Source organism: Eublepharis macularius, chromosome 1 (genome assembly GCF_028583425.1).
Source record: "Eublepharis macularius isolate TG4126 chromosome 1, MPM_Emac_v1.0, whole genome shotgun sequence".
Lineage (NCBI taxonomy): Eukaryota > Metazoa > Chordata > Lepidosauria > Squamata > Eublepharidae > Eublepharis > Eublepharis macularius.
In genome coordinates this window covers 100,011,718-100,035,302 of record NC_072790.1, presented here as the reverse complement: position 1 = coordinate 100,035,302, position 23,585 = coordinate 100,011,718, and the positions used below count along the sequence as shown (strand labels likewise).

The window sequence follows — 23,585 nt, the reverse complement described above, 5'->3', positions numbered from 1 at the left end:
TTTATTTAAATTTTCCCTTTGGTAACGTTCCCAAAGCGTCAGGCTCCTTCGTGGTTCTATGTGGCCCTGAGGATAGGAATGGGATATAACAATGACAGCTACTCTGGGATATAACAAAACAAAATAAATTTTATTTTTCAAGAAGCGTATTGGTTTCATAAACATAGTTCCCGGTTCTTAAAGTTACTCCATTTACTCTCATTCACACAGATCTCTTCTAAGGCTTCACACACAGTTAGCCTCTTTCTCTAACTCAATATTTGTCTCATAGAGACGCTTAAAACTCCTCAGGCAGCACACAGCCAGCCTCTCTTTCTCTGACTCTCATTCACAGAAATATTAAACCTGCTCAGGCAGCACACAGCTGGCCTCCCTTTCCCTGACGGAGTGTCCTTTCACAAACATGCTCAGTTCAGGTTCCACACAGGTTATATTTTTCTCATAAACACTTCAACATATTCCGGCAGCACACAGCTAGCTTGCTTTCTTCTGACTGAAACTTTTCTCTCCCTACTGTCAGTCTCAAACTGCATTCACTCCACCCACACTCTCAGTCATCAACCAATCACATCACTCACTCATCCCTCTCTCACCCCCACTCTTCACCTAGCTCAAACCAAGCATTTAAAGACACATGCACCCAGTTCTTGAAATCATTACACCTAGATTCTGTAACAAAAAGTCTATAACAAAAATGTTCTCAGTGCACACCCATATTGGTGACCCAGTAACAACAGCCGCTATGAAGCATGTTAAGCAAGGTATTGTAGACATTCACAATTCAATACAATGATCCACTTTAGATGACAAAAAACAAGGAAACCGATGTAAATGTTGATTACTATTTTTCTTAGATTGCCTGTGACCACAGGTGCAGTTTTAGTCCATATTATGAGAACTCATGCAAATCACCAAGCTAAACCAGAAAATGTGGAAAATTCACCCACACGCCTAATCTGTAAGCAGTCATGGACTCCCCAAGGCTTTTGTCAAACATTCCTCACACTAAACATTTCTAAATAAACTTCACACTCTCTTATGGATTTGATGTCAGGCTAAATAAAACCAATTAGAAGGCAGAACTAAATATGGAAAGATGTAAGCAGTGGCACCTGTAAGAATCTTTTTTTGAAACTGCTGCTGTTAACATTCATAAAGGATCTGGAGTCAGCAGTGAACCGTAAGGTAGTCAAGTTCGCAGATGAAACCAAACAACAAGGATGGACAATTATATAAAAAAGAGGAGATCTCAGTAGAAACTCAAAAGGGATATTTACAAAATCAAGAACTACCGAAATTATCAGAAGAAGAAAGAAAAAGGTTAAATGAGCCATTTACAGTGATGGAAATAGTAGAGGCAATACAGAAGCAAAACAATGGGAAAATGCCTGGTCTATATGGACTTCCAGCAGAATACTACAAAGCATTAGAAGATATTATTATACCATATAAAAAGATGATTACCACAGCATTAGAGGAAACATCTTTACCTGAATCGTGGACAGAGGCAACCATCTCCTTAATACATAAAGAAGGAACAGACGCAAAAGAGATTAAGAATTATAGACCCATCTCCCTGCTCAATTGTGACTATAAAATATTTGCTACAATATTGGCTACAAGGATAAAAAAAATACTATCCGATATAATACATCCAGATCAGACAGGTTTCCTTCCCAAAAGACAACTGAGAAACAATATTAGAGTTGCTCTAAATCTACTAGAGTTTTATGAGGCTCATCCAGAAAAACAGATGGCGATGATATTCCTTGATGCTGAGAAAGCCTTTGACAACGTTAATTGGCAATTTTTTATTAAACAGATGAAAGAAATGGACTTTGGAATAGAATTTATAAAAGCTATTGAAGATATATATAAGAAACAGAAAGCAAAAATAATTTTGAATGACGACTTGACAGAAGCCATTTTAATAGAAAAAGGGATGAGACAAGGTTGTCTACTCTCACCACTAATAGTTATTTTGATGCAAGAAATATTGGCAAGAGCAATAAGAAAGGACTACTATAAAAGGAACATCGGTTAGAGGACAGATATAAATTACAAGCATTTGTAGATGACCTGCTATTTATACTAGAGGAAACATTGGAATCAATAGATCAACTAATGAAACATGTAAAGGAATATGGATCAGTGGCAGGAATGAAGATTGCACTCACTCACTCACTCACTCACTCATTTTCTCTCTCTCTCTCTCTCTCTCTCTCCCCTTCTCTCTCATGAGTCACAAATGAAAATAAAGCAGCAGAGCAGAATGAATTCAAAGCAGTTTACGTTCCTTTGGAGCCCAGCCCCACTCAACTTGCACTCACTCATTTTCTCTCTCCCTCCCTCTCTCTCCCGAGTCACAAATGAAAACAAAGCAGCACAGCAGGATGAATTCAAAGCAGCTTATGCTCCTTTGGAGCCCAGCCCCACTCAGCTTGCACTCACTCACTCATTTTCTCTCTCTCTCTCTCTCTCTCTCTCCCCTTCTCTCTCATGAGTCACAAATGAAAATAAAGCAGCAGAGCAGAATGAATTCAAAGCAGCTTACGTTCCTTTGGAGCCCAGCCCCACTCGGCTTGCACTCACTCACTCATTTTCTCTCTCTCTCCCTTTCTCTCCTGAGTCACAAATGAAAATAAAGCAGCAGAGCAGAATGAATTCAAAGCAGCTTACATTCCTTTGGAGCCCAGGCCCACTCAGCTTGCACTCACTCTGCTGCCTGCTGCTAAAGACAAGGACAGCCAGGAGGAAAAGGAATCACGTGGGCAGGGCCCAAACCACGTGATCTCTTTTCAGATCTACCGGAACGCTGTTCTGGTGCGTTTCGCTTCCAAATGAGCCCTGTGAAGAACTAAACAAGAGTATAAGCAAATTTATTTGGCAAGGAAAGAAACCAAGAATTAAATAGAAAACACTTCAAGGTTTGAAAGAGAATGGGGGCCTTGCTCTACCTGATTGGAAAACTTACTATCAAGCGTGTTGCTTAGTTGGGTGAGAGATTGGATTTTATTGGAAAATCCAAGACTTTTAGTTCTTGAAGGCCATGATCTACAGTTGGGATGACATGCATTTATGTGGTATGGAAAAGCAACTGGACATAAATATTTTAGAAATCACTTGATAAAGAAATCTCTTATAATGACATGGGAAAGAGTTGTGCTGCAAATATATGTGAAAATCCCACAATGGGTCTCTCCATTAGAAGCATTTACACAGCCAAATGTATTCTCCATAGATAAGATTATTAGATATAAAGAACTCTTAGATGATAAAGGAGTATTAAAAACGAAAGAGGACTTACAAAATCAAGGTATTAACTTAGACTGGTTGTCAAGAGCACAGACTGAATCTAGATATAATAAAAATAAGAAAATGGGAGGCTTCTATCTAGAACAAAAAGACTTTGAAAAACTTATGTGACTCAGATGAAAAACTGATTAAGAAAATGTATCTATTTTAATGCAAATGAAACTGAATTAGGGGGTGGAAAAGTGTAAAACTTTATGGGCTCAGAATCTAGGAGATAATATCAATTCAGCACAATGGAATAAGATATGGAAAGTGAATGTAAAAATCACTAAATCTGTCACATTTAAAGAGAATTTATACAAGATGTTCTACAAATGGTATCTAACTCTGGATAGATTGGCTAAAATGTATAAGAATATGCCAAATAAGTGTTGGAAATGTGGGACACGTACAGGGACATTTTTTCGTATCTGGTGGTCCTGTAAAGAGGTACATAGATTTCGGATAATGGTACATACTTTAATACAAACTATTTTACAGATTTCAATTACTTTTAAACCAGAGATATTTTTGTTAAATTGTATGCCAGATATGAGTAAAGAACAGATGTACTTTACAATTCATGTGGTAATTGCGGCTAGAATATTATTTGTGTTGTATTGGAAATGACAAACAATACCGCAGCAAGAGGAATTAACAGTGAAGATAATGGAAACTGCAGAAATGGACAAATTAACTTCTTTAATGAAAGGACAAATGGAAGACTTCACTACACCTTGGAACCCCTTCTACAAATGGATAAAGAACAAATATAGAGACTAAAATCTAGTAACAAGGCAATACTGTATGCTATATTAGAATTCACAGTTAAAGTTGTATTAGGATAAAATATAAATCTGGAGAACTAGAATGTGGATACATGCAAGCTTAATGAACTTTGCAAAATTGCTTTGTTTCTTTTTCTACTCTTTTACCCACCTTTTTTCTCTTTCTTACATTCTAAAAATTATATATATATACATACATATATATATATATATATACACACACACATATATACATATATACATATATACATATACATACACATACACATACACACACACATATATATATATTAAAAAGGATGGACAATTTAAGGCAGATTGGTTTTATTCCTCTTTTCAAATTTAAAACAGAGAAAGGTTTACAAGTATTTTAAGTACTTAAAGCTCCATAACAGAACCAACAATAAAACAAAAAAACAAGTACCAAAACATATGAGACTCAGCAAGAAAGGCGGACTAAAAATAACATAAATAAATAAAATAAATACAGCACTTCAATCAACACACTAACTACTCAGATTACAAATTCAAAACAGATTGTTAAAAAACCTCCAAAAGGTTCTCTCCAACTGCTCTTAAATTAACCAAAATATTTTTTAAAAGAGAGAGAAAATATAACCAAAATGGCCTGATGAGGACTTTGAATGTGCGAGGAGGCATGGGATATTAAGAGCAGTCAAAAGTCAATTAAGGGCAGGAGGAGATATGGTAAAATTTGCCTGCTCAAGCCCCTGAGACTAGGGCTTTTAGAATTAGAGTGCAGAAGGATTTATTCCCCCCACTCCCATGATTCCTCACAGGCCCCCAACACAGTCAAAAAGTAAAAACATAAGATGAACAGCAAATGAAAGTTTTTACCATGTAAGACCCAAGTAACTAAATGAAAATGGCCTCTTAAAAACAGGCAAAATTTAAATCTGACCCTCTGTGTGTCCCCATTTGAACTTGCAGGCCTTGCAAATCTGTAAAGGATTACAACTCTTGCCATAACTAGACCAATATGAGTGGCTATTTTTAGCATTTTAGAAATGCAGACACTCCTTATTTAGCTCTGACAAAACAAAAGGTTTGTGTTTTCGTTTGGTGAAATAATGCATTTCTTTTTTCAGACTTTAAGCAATGTGTGACTTATGGTAAAAGGCATTCCATGAAACCACAAGCAGGACAATTTATGAAAACTAAACAGTAATTATTTCCAGATAGTTCTCAACTACTTAACTATTATTATGAAAAAACAAAATTAACAGAACTACTTTACTGCCAGAATTGTTGATAAACATCCAGGCTTTTTTTGTTACTTTGTACAACCAGTTAAGAAATGGAACTTCTAACTAAATGAGGCAGCATAGTAGAATATTGAAGGGCTTCCATCAATTAGCAAAAATCTACCAAAATATTTTCATCTTTCAATGCAAAACTCATTCTGGGTGTTTTTTAAAAAAGTTTAAGCTCAAATAACTACCTTGCTTTGAATTCTGTTGAAAGGAAGAATAGCCCTGTGTTCTTAGCCAAGGTCAGTTACCATCCTAACTGCCATTCTAAGCCTTTATTAAAACATGATTATTCAACATTCTTAATATTAGCTCAATCAACAGAAAATCATACCATCCATTATAATTACATAGGTTATTAAAAGAGAGCAATTACATGAGTTCAAGAAAGTATCTTACCCCAAAAATAAACAGGTTACAGGAAAGGAAGCTGCTCCAAGAATAAGGTCCCAAGCAATTCAACTTCTCATATTTTTAGGGTTTCAGAATCATCTCCTAACAATAACTAACTGTCCCGCTTCAAAATTAGTCACTTGGCTAATTATTGTCTAAGTTCACCATACAACGTTTTGAAATATATTTGAAAGATTTTCTTAAAGTATATAAAATTATTGTTTCATTCTTGTTACTTTTTATATTAAAGTCTAGGTAAAATTAGTGATTACAAGTCTCTCCTACACAGGAATATCTTTTAGCCCTCAACCAACATACCAATCCTTGAATCATATCTTCACTTGTGTGAAGTTGGACATTCCTGTCATTCTCAGATAGGGTTTCCAGGTCCCCTCACCCTTAGGGCAGGAGGCAGTACACCTGGCAGTCACCGTTGGTGGTGTCTGTACATGCACTCCTGAGCTGCACAATGATGTCACTTCCAGGAAGTGATGCCATCACTCAGGGTATCGTGCTGCTCCCTGGAGCACTCCTGTGCTCTGCATTGGGCTGTTTACAGCCCATTTGAGGTCAAAATCGGCCCACTGGGTAGTGCAGGACTGGCCCTGGAGTGCTCCCACGTTCCACTGCAGGCCGATTTTGGCCCCAAATGGGCCCAATTTGGCCCATTACAGAGTGCGGGAGTGCTGCCAGGAGGGCCCTGGAGAGCTCCTGCACTTCACAAATGGCCAAATTAGGCCCAATTCAGCCCCAAACAGGCTGAAATCGGCCCACTGCGGAGCGCACTATGCTGCCCAGGAGCACACCCTGGGAGGTGCGTTCCCCTGCCTTTTTCCCTCACCAGTCAGGTAAACGGGGTGGTGGTGGAAGGGGGGATCTCCCACTCCAAGTGGGGGACTGGAAACTCTATTCTTAGACTCCCTCTGCACTGGGGCCTCAACACATAAATCTATTGAAACGGATCAGACAGCTCTTCTAATCTACATAAGGCCATACAACTGTGTCAATTCTTTATTTCATGGCCCTCACCACAGTTGTTCTGTTCTGGGCCTCCAGACTCCCTTCGTGGCATGTCTAGCTGTGGGGCCAGGTTAGTCCTGTTTCTGAGTGTAAAAACATCTTCTGTGATCTTGGTAAAATCCAGCAGCAGTTCCCCTATATTTCTAACTATATTCATGATAGTATGATAAAATCTGGTAAGAACTGGTACAGGATTAATCTATCATGAAACAATGTTTCAATTTTTATTGCGATTTGGGCTGATCAGTTAATACTGGCCTTGTATCTTTTGGCAAACATTAAAAACATGACTGTTTACAAATGCATTTTCTGCTGATTCCAGTTTGCTTCATTTTAATTTAATTTAGTTATACTGTTGAAATACTTTTTTATTTTGGGTTGTGATTCCTTTTCTGTTGTTTAATTAAAAGTTTTTATTGTTTCTAATATTGTAGACCACTCTGGGGGCAACTTAGAATATCAAGATGGCAAAGAAATACCTAAAATATTTATATCTTGCTTTCCCCCCAATCAATAGAATGCAAAGTGACTTACATTATTAAAACCAACTAACATTTCAATTCATAGAAATATGATGCAGAGAAGGAAGGAAGCTATTACTCATCACAATATCTGACCTCCTTTCATGAGCCACCAGCAGAAAACTTCTGCCTTACAAAGCCTCTAAATTTTTTGCAAGGCAAGGGGCCTTCCCTCACTTGTTCAGGAACCTCATTCCACAGACCAGGAGCGGCTGAGAAACCTCAAGCCAAAACAGCTTTCACTAACCTGACTGGAGGAGCTATTAATAATTCCCAGCATGATAATTGGAGCTGCCTTAAGGGCATATGTAGACTGAGGTGGTCCTTTAAGGGCATATATGCATAGAGGGCAGAGCTATTTGATCTTACTTGATTGGTACCATTTGTACATTCAACTCAGCTGATCACTGGGTGCTACACTGAGATGCTACTCTCAGTGTCAGTGACACTGAGAGATCTGTTTTTCGGTGCTACACCTCTGAAGATGCCAGTCACAGCTGCTGGCGAAACATCAGGAACTACAGTGCCAAGACCACGGCCATACAACCTGGAAAACCCACAACAACTAACATTCTCCGGCCGTGAAAGCCTTCAACAATATATTATGTAAACTGCTTTAGATCCCCATTGTGGAGAAAGACAGTATATAAATGAAGTAAATTAAGAAATATAGGTTAAGATGGGGGACACATAAAAGGTAAGTTGTTTAGTGATATTCAGGCTAGCAGGAGGAGAGAAAGAAGAAATAGTGAGGGGAAGGGGATACAAGGAAAAGCAAAGCACCCCCTGCAAGTTCTTGCAGGTTCTCCATCATGCAACTGGGCCATAGGGGAGAGGCTGCCGGGAGGGGAGGGGGAAAGGTGAAGACGGGAGCGGGGGAGATGAATGGAAAGAAGAGAAGGAAGTAGGAAAAGGAGAGACTATGGGGGTCAGGAAAGGGAACATGGAGGGGAAGGGGGAAATTATATGATCCCACAAGTCCTTGCAGGTCCCCACTTGTATCATGTTGCATCTCAGATGTCTCTAAATTCTAGTCCTATTACTTTGCTTATCATATGTCTTATTCTATTGCAGGGGTGGCCAAACTGCGGCTTGGGAGCCACATGTGGCTCTTCTAGACATATTGTGTGGCTCCCGGAGGTCTCTGGGTATCACCATGGCCATACATTTTAGTTTAGTTTATTTCCCTCCCTCCTTTCCCTCCCTCTCCTCCTTTTTCATGTCTTTCCCTCCCTCCATTTCCTTCTTTCTTTTCACGTCTCCCCTTTTCCTTTTTTCCTTCCTTCTTTCTTTATTTCCATGTCTTTCATATTTTCAATAAAAAAGTTGGGATTGTCGGGTCTGACTCAGAAATTACCTGGAGACTTTGGGGGTGAAGCCTAGCAAGAATATGACATCACTTTTGTGATTTCACTTCCAAGTCAAAGGTCAGGTGATGGCTCTTCCCAAACACCGCCCCTTCTCATGATGTCACTTCCAGCATATTGTGCCAAACCCCCACCTCTTCCTGTGATGTCACTTTCAGGACACTTCAATGCATCATGTCTTGCGGCTCTCAAACATCTGACGTTTATTCTACATGGCTCTTACATTAAGCAAGTTTGACCACCCCTGTTCTATTGAGTGCACTCTTTTGCGTAACATTGCCCAATATATTGTGCAATCCTCCTTGAATTTCAATGGAAAAATCTCAGTGGACTATAAATAACACAAAATAAAAATGCATGACTTAAGCAGAATAGTTTCACATGCAAATTAATCATACAACTCCTCTCCCCAATACAAAGACACTAACAATTTATCAGATTTTACTGTTCCTGTATCAGAAATCACACAGAATTGTGGGGGTAATAATGGCATACTTTGTAAACCGCTCTGAGTGGACATTAAGTTGTCCTGAATCGAATTTTGTTATTATTATTAGAATGAAGGATTTTAATTAGGTCAATGAAGAACCAATTTTTAAAAATCCAAGCAAAATCTAGCCACAGAAACTGTGGCACTGACTGAATGCCTTCACTGGGCAACATGTTTATCATGATCCACGCACCAACAATAGAGACTCTACTATATCTGAAAACCTCAAAAACTTTCCTGCTTTTAAAAATATCTTTTTTTAAAAAGGAGGGGAAGGATGAACATCATTCTGAATGTACAAGACTTGCTGAGTAATTGAGTACTATCCTAGGCAAGATAATTGGCTTCAAATTAGGAATCATTCACTCCAAACCTGAGTCCTGCCTTAAGGAAATTCTCAGCAATCTGTGCAAATGATATTTGCATGTTCTCTCTTTTTTAAATAATTGTATTAATTTTTCAAACACAACAACAACAAAACCCACAATCTAAACCACATACATAACATGCAATATTACATATAAGAATAGGGAGTGCGCATATAATACCACAAAAAAGATTAAATAACCAAAGAAAAATGAGAGAGAAAAAAATATGAAAAAAAAACAATGTTGAATCAAACTGTTAATCTCTTGGACGACACTTTTCTATTTTGTCCCTCCCATATTGTCAGGCAGGCAAGCCAACCTGCTTGCTATAACTGTGAATGCGTATATACTGGGGGGGGGGGAGATGGAATTTCTTCCTGTAGTGTAGCTTTCTGCTTTCGCTTTGCAGAGAGGTCTTATCAGTATGGGAAACCACCTTGAGAACGTAAGCTTTGCAGGACTTTTCGCTGACTTCAACTGACTTGTTTGGACTGGGGGGAGGGGACTGGGGTTATAACCTCTCGGGGAATACTTTGCTTCAGCATTCCAGCAATTTCTAGGTAACAGTGCACTTCTAGGGAGTTTTATCTGAATAAAGACCCTTAACTCATACAAACGTGTTGGATGAAGTGGAGAGTCTGAGAGACTCCTCTAGCCAGGCCTTAGGGTTGCCAGCTTCCAGGTAGTGGCTGGAGATCTCCTGAAATTACAACTGGTCTCCAGGCTACAGAGATCAGATCACCTGGAGAAAATGGCTACTTTTTGGGGTGGATGCCAAAGTCCTTTCCCTCCCCAAACCCCACTTTCTCCAGGTTTCACCCCCTAGATCTCCAGGAATTTCCCAACTTGGAGTTGGCAACCCTAGGCCTGACACATATTGTTAGCAGGGCCAGTGCTGGTGTGGCATAAAGAACTTGATGGGCCACTGGATCCTCTCAATAAGCTCCAGCAAACTTTCTCTCAAGATTCTCTCTCTTTCTCCCAGTGTACCTTCACCTGTGGTGTGACCAGAACTTGGACTTCCTCAAATTTCAACATTACTATGGTATCATGCCATGAAGTTCAGATTATCACTCTGTGAATCTAACGCTTTACCATCTTTACTACAACTAGTAATAGCTGATTCTTGTTTCAAAACTTGGCTTGCCCAATCGATTCAAAGCTTGCTATATTAAACCCAAGTTTGAATCATAGGGTTTCATTGAAAAAATCTTTGTAAGATGAACAAAACCAATTATCTAAGACTGGGCTATATTAAAATTCAAAGCTTATCAGAAATGTTCCCCAATTTATTTTCATCTATCCTGTCAGAAAATGTTCAAACTGACTAAATATTTCCCCTACTTAACAGTTCCAAAATATCAAAGCTCTTTCATGTTACTCAGATGCAATGCATTACTTTCTGCTGAGATGAAGGGTCATTTAAGTAGAATTCCTCCTGAGAAGCACTACTCTATTCATTGTATGGATCAACTTGATTCAATTGTCCATATCCTTTTAAATGACCCCTGTTACAATTTACTTCAAAATCAATATATTACTCCCTGGACTGAATGTCTACAGAATATTTCTGAACAACAGAAACTAAAGATCTTGCTGTCAGGCAAGGGGAAAATGCACATGTGATCTAATCATATTTATCTACAAAGTTATAAATCCTACCATATAAAAAGCTAAGCATGTTCCAGACAACTCACTTCCTACCCTGGTGCGCCATCAGAGGGCGCTGCTGTGGAGGGAAGACCAGGTGAGGCAGCCTGTCCCTCCAGAGAGTGCGCCATGGTGGAAAGACCAGGGATCAGGCACGGAGCACGCAGCAATGCCTGCCCCCTGCCTTCACGAAACTGGGATCAGGAGCAGAGCAGGTGGCAATGCTCGCCCCCAGACTTCACTCAGCTGGGATCAGGAGTGGAGCAGGTGACAATGCCAGCCCCCCCCCCCGCCTTCACTCGTCCAGGATCAGTTGTGGAGCAGGATGTAATGTCCAACCCCTCTTACCTGGCTGGGATCAGGAGCGGAGCAGCTGGTAGTGCCCATCCCCCCACCTTCACCCTGCTGGAATTAGGCATGGAGTAGGAGGCAATGCCCTACCCCTTCTCTGGCTGGGGTTAGGAGCGAAGAATGATGCAATGCCCGCCCCCCTTCACCTGGTCGGGATCAGTTGCAGAGGAGGCAATGCCTGCTTGCCTGCCCTTCCTTCCTGTTGTATTTTCCTCCCACAACGAGCTTTGTTACTAGTTACTTATAAAATACTTGATGTAGGGCTTGTAGGCTGTAAAGTTATAGGGAAAGGAAAAAATAACTTGATGTGTGATATTTTCTATTTCTATAAACATTTTACTCCAAAATTTTGATACTACAGGGCATGACCACAACATGTGTATATAATCGCCTGGTTGATTGCAACTCCTCCAGCAGTTTGTGTTACTTGTGTTATTTATTCTTGCGAAACGTACCAGGATGATATACCATCGGTGTAATAACTTGAAGGAATTTTCCCTGAGAGCTATAGATACTATTTTCCTGGTATGAGTTGTCCATAATTTTCCCCATATATTTTGTTCTATTTTTATTCCATTGTCATATTTCCAAATTGGTTTCAAACCATTTTATCTATTTCAATTAAATATAAATATATTTTGGAGATTATTCCTTTAGTGCTATTCATATGTTGTATTAAGATCTGTTCAAATTTTGTCATCTTTCTGGTCATAGTTTGCCTTACTGTAGAATTCACAATCAAATAATGTAATTAATAAAGAAGTATCCAATTAATTGGGATTCCTTACAAATTTCTTTTGGTTGTACAACAGTGAGGAGAGCTTCATTTTCGTAAAATCTCTCGTTCTGTGAATCCCTTTTTCCTTTCATTTATTACATTATGTAGGAAAAGTTGGAGTGTAATGTAAATGGAATTAATGGGGATATTTCTGGAATCAGTTTTTTCTTCTATTCCAGATTTTTAACGTGGTGTATAAAAAGGGATTCTCAGCCCATTTTATCTCTTACTTTTTCCCCTCCAAAAATAGTTTTTTCAATTAATTTCAGGCACTTTCTATTTGTTTCCATGCCCATCCATATCATATCAGGGGTACCCTCCAGATATGGTATCAATGTTTTCAGCTGGTTTACCTCATAGTATTTACTTATACTGGGTTCTCCCCATCCTCCTTAATCTAAACTTTTTTGTCTCAGAGCCTTTGTAAATTGTGGCCTTTTACTATGATAAATGAAATCAGTAAATATCTTTTGCCATTTTGCTACCTCTTTTGATTTGATTGCTATGGGAAATGTAATTTTGGCAGCGCTACCATTTTAATAGCATTGATTCTGCCCATGATTGTCAGATATATCTGGGACCATCTCTTAATATCTTTTCTTATTTGTTGAATTACTGGGTGGAGGTTCAGCTGCTGAAGTTTATATTCTCATGTTAATTTCAGATACAAATGAAAAAGGGGAAGGAGGAGGAGGTAAGGCAGCCTGTGCTGAACCTGGCCCCAAGACTCCTTTCCCTTTCAAAGACTCAATCCATCTGCTGCTTCTTAGCTTGCCCTTTCTTCAGTGGGTTGGAGGGCCACAAACAACTCCCTCTTTTAGCCACACAACAACCCCCCCCCCGTGCCGAGCTGTGCTTGAAGAGAGTGGTTGGCCCTAGTGGCACCCAGTGAATGGAAGGAAGGAGTTAGATCTCTGTCTCTCAGAACCTAGTAGCGCCCTAGCAGCACCCCATCAGGGGGGCACACTGCACATGTACAAAGGCCCCATTCTCTTCTCCCAAGTTACTTTAAGGCTATGCTTTTCTGCATAGTGCTTAACTTGGCTCTGAAATCCGTTGAACCAAGTGGGGCTACCTTGTGAGCAAAGGGATGGAGGAGCAGGAATAGAAAGACAGGAAACAGAGGCAGGATTGCTGGCTAACACTCTTTCCCACAGACTCCGTCTCAAATATTGCCAACCACATGTGTGAGAGACACAGAAAGAGAGAAAAATAAATCATGGGTTTTGAACCCCACCAGTGGGGAGGTTATCTGGAGTGGAGGAATGGCAGGTAGGAGTTAAGCATTTCTGTAGGTTCTCCCCCCTTCTCTTCCTCTCCCAAAGCAATTTTCCTTCAAATGGCTGCAGAACTAGTCTGCCCAGATCAGCAGCAGACTTTTTGCAAATATATGTCTCTCAAGAAACACATTTCAGGTGGGCAGCCCTGTTGGTCTGTAGGAAAGCAAGATTTGGGCCCAGTAGCACTTTAGAGAACGACTAACGAGAGCTTTCAAGAGTCAAGGTTCCCTTCATGAGACACATTCCCTTCATGAGACACACTGCAGCACAACTGCAGAGAGAACGTGTGATTTATCTGGGAATCTTAACAGGGAACTCACCGAAAAAAACGAAGTCGTTTATTGTATTTTCAATTGCAATAAATGAAAACACAGACGTTACTGATTTAGCACAGCTTGCAATTTTTATTCATGGAGTTGATGAAAAGATGCATGTTACAGAAGAATTTGTAGAAATAGTTCCAATGAAAGACAACCACAGGTGATGACATCTTCAAGAACATGGTAGGAGCTCTGGATAAAATAGGTGCCAACTGGGCAAAAGCAGTGAATCTGGCCACAGATGGAACACCACAGATGGGGGTGGGGGGGAGAGCTGGAAGCTGCTGCAAAAACTCAGGGGAAAATTGGTAGCTGCAAACCCACATCATCAGTTTTTCAATTTTCATTGCACTAGGAAATTCTTGCAGTAAAACACTGAAGATGGATATGTTGATTGTGGGCATAAAAACTGTTAATTTTGAGCCAGAGGTTTCAATCATTGACAATTTAAGTCTTCTGGAAGAAAGCGTGGTCAGACATGGGGTATCACATCATACTAAAGTGTGATGGTTAAGTCGGGGAGCTGTATTACAACACTTCTATGATCTACAAAGTGAAATATTTATGGATAAGAAAAGGAAGGCTGTCCTTGAATTACAAGATAATGAATGGCTTCAAGGTCTTGCTTTTATGGTGGATATAACAGAACAGTTGAAGCGTATCAACACAAAGATGCAGGGTCAAAACAAAATTGTGACAAGAGTTTTATGTCTTTGTGCCTTGGAGATGAAGCATCAGTTTTGGTAAAAGTAACTTCAAGAAAATAATTGGGTGTACTTTCCCACCATAAAATCTGTCTAGTTGTCATTTATCCACAGAAAAGAACATGAAAAAAAATTCTGAACTCAAAAATGAATTTCAAGAAAGGTTTTTCTGGCTTCAGAAACCTACTCAGAGATTTTGAAATTATCTGCAGTTCATTTTCTGTGGGTGTCCATGAAGTTCCAAAGGAGCTCCAGATAGAAATAACTGATCTGCAGTGTGATGTTGTGCTTAAGAAGCTTTCTGAAGTTGAGATTAGCAAATTTTACCATTTTGGGGGTCTGAATTGCCCCCAACTTAAGGCTGTTGCATCTAAAATTCTATGTCTGGGACGACGTTTGTCTTGAACAGCTCTTTTCTATAATAAATGCCAATAAATCAAAAGTATGTTCTTAGTGTACAGAGACACACCTGAAGAGCATACCCAAAATTGCTACAGCACTGACTTGACTTTAACTCCATATTCGATGAAATAGTTCAGAACAAGTGGTGTTTGTTATCAAAGACTATTAAATCAAGGAAATACTGTCAGAGTGTAAAATGTTAAAGCATGTTTGTATTTTGAGTAAAAAAATAATTAATTGGGTTTGCCAGTGTCCTTTATAAAGTTTATATCGCCAGTATCTAGCATTAAATTTTGTGGTACACATGGTCCTCAGCCTGACAAAGTGACATTTATGTCAGATCTGGCCCTCAAACAAATTAGTTCGACACCCCTGATCTACAGATTTAGCAGAACAGTAATTCCCCAAGTCCCCTTCCCACTGCAGGCCACTGAGTCTACCACCATTTTGTTTCTCAGAGTTAGTGGACCCTTAGGAATGCAAAGGGAGCAAAATGGGAGTCTAAAGCGGGGCAGGGGGGACTGGCAGAAATAACCACTTTTAAATACCCGTAAGTAATCAGATACGTGCTGCTGTTCTCCTGACACCTAAAAATGGAAATGAATAAAACATTATAAAGTCTCCAACTTCATAGCAATCCAGTTGTTTTAAAAAATAGGCTGAAAAAAATGGAGCTGAGCTAGAGAAGGAAGCAACAAATTGTCTAAGAGAATAAGTCCAAACAGTAAAAATTGTGTAAGATTCAATGATTATATGAAGGATATCAGCTGTTCCCTGAACAATCTTGTCTAAAGCCTAAAAATCAAAACATATGCAAGTGCTATATAAATTCTGAGCATTTGCTTTTATTGGATTAAAGCTTACTGAAATGCTAACACATTTATATAGTGCCTCACTTAGTACCACTCATTCTGCCCATGTATATTAGCAAAAAACAAATAGAACTGAAGCTCATCAGTCCAATGAGCTAGCCAATTTAGTACTATTGCACTAATGGCAGCTCCCAACCAGTGTTGCCACCTTCTCCTATCCTATACCAAAGCACAGCACATTGGTTTCCGGCATTCTAGTAACCAAAATGCACCAAACAGCATAACACCTGGAAACATCAGTTGGTTCAAAATGTAGCAGCATTACTGTCAGAGGGTATCGGATAGAAATATACCTTGCCTATCTTAAAATAGATACATTGGTTGCCAAAGTTGCTGGTTATGACCTTTCATGGCCTAGGACCCACATATCTTAAGTACTATCTACCAGAATCATGGTAGCGCCTTTTTATGGGTTTCCCCAAAGAAATTCAACTTGCATAAAATTAACTATCTTGTAGGGTCCAACAAGTCATTTTATTCTCTTATGCATTTGATGCACGAGCAGTTTTGACTGCTGCCTATTTTTATCTCTAGAAAAGGTTTTTGATCACAGCAACACAAAAACAAAAAGGGCTTTGTGAATCTCAAAACAGACACATCTTCCCAGTCCAATGGGTTAAAAAAGTGAACAGTGTTTAAGTATTCTTCTCTGACATACAAAATTATCATAAAATATCCCATGAAATTCAAAGTACTTGTTTGTTAACAAGGAGCTCTTAAGGAAATCCAGAATTGGGAATTTTGGATGCAGAATGAGCAAAAGTTTCTGGGAGGTACAGGGTCTATCTAGGCAGGTGAGAAGACATAGTGGCCTGAAAACTATACTAAATCCCCTTATTCTATTACTGAAATCTCTTGTGTACATTACAAACCCACAGTATACTACCTACCCCATGTAAGCAGAATCCCTCAATGTCACAGCATGTAACACAGTGTGTAATGCTATCCTGTTACTTTGTTAGGATCAGGTTCATTGGACTGTAAACATGTGGTCTGTGCCATGTCTGTTCTTCATCTAAAGAAAAAAACTGCTCTCATACCTCTCTAGCTTGAACTTAAGTGATTACTAACTTTAAAGTCGTTCATTTGAGATTCATTTGCCATCTTGCTTAGTGTGGCCTGAAAGTCCCTGTGTGCTTGGAGTTAAAATTTAACTGCCAACTCAAACAAGCTAATGATTTTATATGTGAAAGAAGACACTTGTTGGGGAAGTATCAAATCACCACTCCATTATTATGAGTACAATATCCTTGGCAATGCAAACTCACACTGTCTGTTAGCCACCACAGCCAACATTTCTAAAAATGTTGAAGGCATCAGTGAACAAACCCTTCACCACCCATTTTTTCTTAGAAAAACCCCCCAGAAATTTGAGGGTAATGAAATATATACGATACATATTTTCTTATAACCTTTTAAGGTTATGTTTAAGAACATAAAATGCACAATTTATTGCTTTATTACTATAGAATATTGTAGTACTGGGCATATTTAAAAGTATAAAAGCCTGAGACAGAGTCATACTGCTGAATTCTATGGATGGAAGTGAAGAAATTCCCCCTCCTCAATACAGGCTTCCCCAATCTCTGTGGATTTTATCCATAAGGATTCTGAGATCCCCAGTATCAGTCTTTCAGGGTTGCAGGTGGATAGTGACCAAATTCTGTTGGCAGGGTTAAACTCATACATCTTAGTTTTTAGCATCTGTGATGTATAAAAAATAATAAATTGAAAATAAAAAACAAATTTTGTTTTTAAAAAGGAACATTTATTACATGGTGTTAGCAACAGCCTTCATACAGTCACAATGTTAATGATTATCAGCACATTTAGATCCTAAGTTAACACTACAGCAAATGTTGACCATTTTGCAGTGTATCTCATCATACATACAGTATACAGCAAACTGTGAAGAAAATTAATAACATTTAAACAATTAAACTTAAGCTTGGAAATTATATACACACACACACACACACACACACACACACACACACACACACACAGTATACACAGAAATTACCTAGATATTTGTCATATTATTCAGTTCTATTCTGCATTTTGAACATTGAATTCATTCTAAAAGAAAACATTCCATTTTTCCAGTGCCATCCGTCCACTGGGAAAAAGTGTGCGGGATGGGGGGGGGGAGAACTGCCTAGTTTTTTCACTCTACTTTTCCCATTTCCCCCCTTGTTCTTCACATGTCTTAGCCTCAAAGGCCTTATCTTTCCTGGTCATTTGCTACAAAGCTTGAAAGAACTTCTACAGTAGACAAGACTAACTCATTCCTGTTGCATTCTCTTCTCTCATTCTCTTCCTTGTTTGACTGCATACACAAGAATTTTTATCTTCAGTCTTCAGCTGCCATGCTGATCACAGCTAAGGCATGTAACTTCTAAAATATAACTCTTAAAATGAAGCTAAAAGCCATATGAAGCTGTCTCATACACTATTGGCCCGTCTAGCTTTTTTATTGTCTATTGTAGTGGACAGCAATTCTCCAGGTCTTAGGCAGAGAAAGGTCACCTGTTGCTGAAAATGCCAGGAAGTCAATGTAGAACATCTTGCATGTAAAGCACAACCTCTACCTGTGAGTCCCAGATTTCCCCTTACTCAAAGCATCTACTCTTATGGTCTTGAAAGAATCACTCTCTCTCTCTCCTGATAGAAACTAGAAAAAGTGGTGCCCATGACCTAGAAGTCAAAAAACTAAAGTCCAGAAGCTTGCCACTGCTTACTGATAAGACTCTATAAGCTTGCTATCAGTGTTAAATGTTAATACATCTCAGTCTTGCAGGCCCGCCAAATGGATAGTAGTAACTCTTGGCAGGCCCATGTATCCACCGACAGAGAGTTCCACCAGGTTGGAGCAAAAAGGCCCTGGCTCCGGTCGAGGCCAGTCTTGCATCCCTTGGGCTCAGGACCACCAGGAGGTGTTTATCAGCTGATCTCCACACTCTCCAGGGTACATATGAGAGGTGGTCCCGTAGGTATGCTGGTCCCTGTCTGCTAAGGGCTTCAAAGGTCAAGACCAAAACCTTGAATCCCATCTGGAACTCAACAGGGAGCCAGTGCAGCTGCTGCAAGATGGGAGTAATATGTGCCCTGTATGGAGCACCAGTAAGGACACATGCAGCAGCATTTTGGACCAGTTGTAATTTCCGAGACAGACCCATTACTTGTAGCTTTACAGCAGGGGTGCCCAAATTTTTTGAACCTGCAAGCACTTTTTGGATAGTGGGCACAATCACAAAATGGCTGCCACAGATGACACAGCCAACCACAAAATGACTACCACAAGATGTAGAGCCAATCATAAAATTTCATGGATATTATGCATAAATCTAATAGTAACTTCAATATTTCAGGCAGAACCACTGTTTAACAGGAGGCCTTTTAAAATTTATATTTAAAAATATTTTCTTGCATACATACAGCTTACCTTGAGTAAAGCATTGAAGATGCTATGTTGGTATCTGCTGCTGACACAACCACACAGCCAATCAGATCTGCAAAGGCCAGTCAAATGCTCTGCTGGCTAAAATGGCCCCACCCACTTTCTAAAAACACTTTGGCAGACACCAGAAAAGGTATTGGTGGGAGACATGGTGCTTATGGTCACCACAATTGTTACTCCCTGATTTAGAGAGAAGTGTGCAGCTCTTCATAAGCCTAAATCTTACTTTGTGATTGAGGAAAAACAGATTATAAAGCGAACAAATATACCACCGTTGATGTCTAAAGGAAATTTGTGATTTCATACCATCGCTGATATTTGTTATATGACTATTTGTATGATGGAACAATTCATATGATGGACTTACTCGCACTGAGCACTTTTAGCACCTTAAATATATGAATTTGGGATAATTGTTGATTGCATTTTCCTAAAGGCTCTTTGTATTTTCTGCTCACCCCATGGGCAGCAGGTGCGAATTGCCACCATTGTGAACAGGCTGCTCAAGCTCTGGACACAATGGCAGCCTGTTCTTCCTCTTCTCTTTTTCCATTGGTGCAGAAAGGCTGTAAGTGGGTCATGGCCATTTTTGCCTCTGCTCCTGAACACTGGGTAGGGGCCAGCAGATTTGGGGTTGCTATAATCTAAACTGTAACCTAAAGACCAGCAATAAAGTAAGTTTTGTGTCTTTCACAGATTATGTGTCTAAGATCAGATGTGAAAAACCTTCTTCCCACCTCCTCTCTTTTAAAATTTTGTTACATCCAACCTCTGGAAACGTTCTGGTGACCTAAAAAGCTTACACAACGTTTTACATCAATTTGGTTTGTTCGAATAAAAACCACTCCATGGATTTTGTTACTGCGTTTGGATTCTGCATGGACCAATAACTCTGTGTAACTTTAAAAAAACTTTACGGATTCTGCGTTTCAATCTGGACTCTGTTTATCAATTTTCGAAGGGGCTGGGGAAGTAAAAATACACGTATGTAATACAAAAGGCACAGCGAGGTCTCTCGTGTTTTAGTACCTCACTCATAATTAAAATAAAAAGGCATGAACGCAACACTTCGGGGGGGGGGGTTTCAATTTTATCTACCCCACCCAAAGGCCACCAAAGCTTAACAAGCCATTCATAATTTCGAGCCCCCCCCCCCCGAACATCCTGTGCTGGACTCTGCCACACCACATAGGCCTCCGCAGCCTCCCATGAGAGCAGGTGGCCTCCAGAGCCAGGGGTGAGGAGAGCACACGCCAACATGCCCGCTTCTTTCGTTGTGCGTGTCAGGACGGGCCAGCAGCACGTTCGGCAGCGGCAACAGCCGCCGCCCTTACATAGGCCGGCCCTGCTATTCATTCATCCTTCTCTAGCCCTCCTCCCACCAGGGCTTAGAGCCAAAAGGAAAACGGGAGCGGGAAACGTCGTCCCGCGAAACTGTCGACAGCCCCGCCCCCTTTTCTCAGCTTCTCGTGAGCGTTACCGGCGCGAGATTTCCCTTTAATCACTCCCCCCGCAAACGCCACCCTCTTCCGAAGCTCTCCTAGGACTCACCTTTCCATGGCTTTAGAGGCAGCCCTGCCTCCGAAATGGCGGCTAAATAGGAGGAAAATAACCTCCCTTAAGCCCATCGGTGATTGGGCGTTCTGCAGCCTTTTCTCCTCAGCCCCAAGAAATTGAAAGCTGCGCTATCGATATCGCAGCTCGAGTACCAATAGGCGTTTCAATGCATTCTCGTAGAGTGGAGAAAGAACCTTCCCCGACAGTTCTCAACCAACCACCCCTTCCGTTACTCCACGCTCGTGGTTGGGTCCGTGACATCATCATCATGGCAACAACGGCTGCGCTCGAGAAACGACTGCTCTGGTCCTCCCGCTCTGAGGGAAAGGGGCGGTTTTTGACCGTGAAGCGCACACAGTTCGCCTGGTTTTAGGGCCCTGGCACGGCGGTGGCTGTCTCGAGGGCGCGCTCTCTCTCAGCCGCTCCCTCGACCCCCCCTCCCTTCCCCTCTCGTCCATGCGCGCGAGCGCGAGACGCGGCGGGTGAGGATAGGGAGGGGGCTGCGCTCGTGCTGCAGCGATAGCGGCAGGAGCTGGGGCGGGCGGAGGAGGAGAGAAGCTCCAGCCCCGGGGTGCGCCCAGCAGCTGCCCGCTCCAGCGACGGCGAACATGTTCTCAGTGAGGGTCGTGACCGCCGATTACTACATGAGCAGACCCCTGCCCGGCCTGGACCCCTGCCAGTCCCACTTCAGGGAGGCCCCGGTCAAGAGGGTGCCCGTGGTGAGAGTCTTCGGAGCTACCCCGTCAGGTAGGAGGCGCCGAGACCCGCCTCGAGAGGGGTGCTTCGTGCAGCGAGGGACCTTTCTCCCAGTCTCTGCTGGGTGCTGGTATCCTGTCGCGTCCCCCAGCCCTTTGGCTCAGGACTTGCCGTCCTTTGACTGGCAGACAGAGGAGCAGACGCGGCCCTCGCCTCCCTCCCTGCGGTGTTGGCGCGCGTGCCTCACCTACCCCCACCCCCGCCAGCCACTGCGGTCGAGTGAACTCGTCCGTGCCCGGCGCCCCGCCTGTGGGTAATGAGGAAGGCGAAGGCAAACCACCAGCGTGCCTGTGCCGTTCCGTGGACGCATGTAAGCAAGGGGCGAGTGTCTTCCCCTGGAAAGGGCCACGCCGCTGGCCCCTTTCGATGGCTCAGACGAGTGGGTGGAAGGAAGATATTGGGTGGTCGGTACTCGTCTGCTTTCCTGGGTGTGAAGCGTGTAATCCTTGTGCATACGCTGCTGGAAGCGGACGATCGCCCTCCGCTTTTCTCCCCCCGCCTCGCCCCCGTATATTATAAGCCATAATGAAATGCAGCTGTATAAACACTGCTTTTGTCCTGGTGGTTGTGCAGCGTCATGACTCGTCTTATTTTTCCACTTAAGCGCACACAAGATCCTCAGGTGTAGGAAGCTTGTGAACTGTACTTGAATGTTTCGGTGAGGGCTCTCCACAGGGAACATCCTAGAGCACTGGCAAAAATTGTTTTTAAACGGGTGTTCTCTAAAGCTTATGCATTTTTTCAGGATTATTTATTTCTACTTACAGGGCAGTTTGGTCCTGAAGAATCCCCAGAAAGGATATCATAAGCCCTAGGCACCTATTCCTTTCTAGGATTTTCTGTATTGTGAGTTTTTAAAATCTCCCTTTAAGCTTTCATGGGCTTGCATTCTTCTTAGTATGCCTCCCTCCCAATTAACACCTGTTACTGGTTACACTCCAGTCAGCACCTGTGTCTTCTTTGTTTTTCTTTCTGAAAGTGACCGCCATTGTTTTAACAAACTAGTTAACCTGTAATAAGTGTAAAGAGACTTGGGGAGCTACAATTTCTAGCTTTACAATATAATGCACATATATATGGTAATATTGATGGCATCGCTAAACTAAGGAATCATACAGAAAAGGAACACAAGTTGATATTAAGGGTTAGTGCTGAAAGTGGAAAAGGTTGATAACCCAAGATATGCTGATATAGAACAGTGGTAGGTTTTCTGTTACATTTTGCATGTATTTAGTATTTTACATGTTCTTTATAAGTGTATGTTAATATGTCATATTTCTGTAGTTTTCCAGCTACTTTTAGGAAAGGAGAATGTTCGAGTGTTACATAATGCTCTGGATAAATATTTATGTATAAATTATGCTATTATGAGTTTGCTGTTCTATTTCTTGAGCAGAAATGTTGTTTCTCATGAGGTGATTATTTTTAATTATTATAAATAGTGAGAAGAACTTTGGGTATGTACATTGTTCATATATTTAATTACTAGCAGCAAGTGTCTCTCCCAACCATGTATTCCACATGCCTTGCACGAAAGCTCTTATGAATTACAGAGAACTTGGGAGAAAAGGATGAAAGGTTTTTGCTTTAACTTTTGCAAAGCCTAACAGAAAGGCAGATAATCATGTCTTCTTTATATTAAATTCACTTTAGTTCATGGGTAACTTTGGGTAGGGAAGGGGTGTGTTTTCTCTTTCTACTGGTCTTTTACAGAAGGGAGAAGCAGAGTTGGTTTGCTTTCTAAAACAACTACTGTGAAGGTAGAGAGAGCATTCCAGTTCTCTGCATATATATCAGGGTTTTGAGGTGGAGTTAGTTTATTTCCACCTATTGATTGATATATTTACATGTGCTTTTCTGATATGCAAAATGAGTCATAATGTAAATTGGAAATAGACAAAACATTAAAACATCACGTTAAAAATATAGGAACACTAGTGAGG

The 23,585-nt window shown here is 40.8% G+C and overlaps 1 protein-coding gene and 1 long non-coding RNA gene across 3 annotated transcripts in view; one reads left to right on the top strand and one right to left on the bottom strand.

Moving 5' to 3' along the window:
- The window catches only part of LOC129327616 (uncharacterized), a 33,847-nt gene extending 12,604 nt beyond the window's left edge, over positions 1–21,243 (bottom strand). Inside the window, exon 1 of the long non-coding RNA XR_008596843.1 lies at positions 20,881–21,243. This is a non-coding gene — a long non-coding RNA (uncharacterized LOC129327616). The remainder of the gene's footprint in view (positions 1–20,880) is intronic.
- Positions 21,236–23,585, top strand: part of REV3L (REV3 like, DNA directed polymerase zeta catalytic subunit) — a 122,916-nt gene continuing 120,566 nt past the window's right edge. Inside the window, exon 1 of one of the 2 annotated variants that reach the window (XM_054976325.1) lies at positions 21,236–21,633. In XM_054976325.1, the coding sequence (XP_054832300.1) occupies positions 21,495–21,633 (139 nt within the window). In that variant the 5' untranslated portion in view covers positions 21,236–21,494. The remainder of the gene's footprint in view (positions 21,634–23,585) is intronic. The other variant, XR_008596842.1, reaches the window with a different exon arrangement.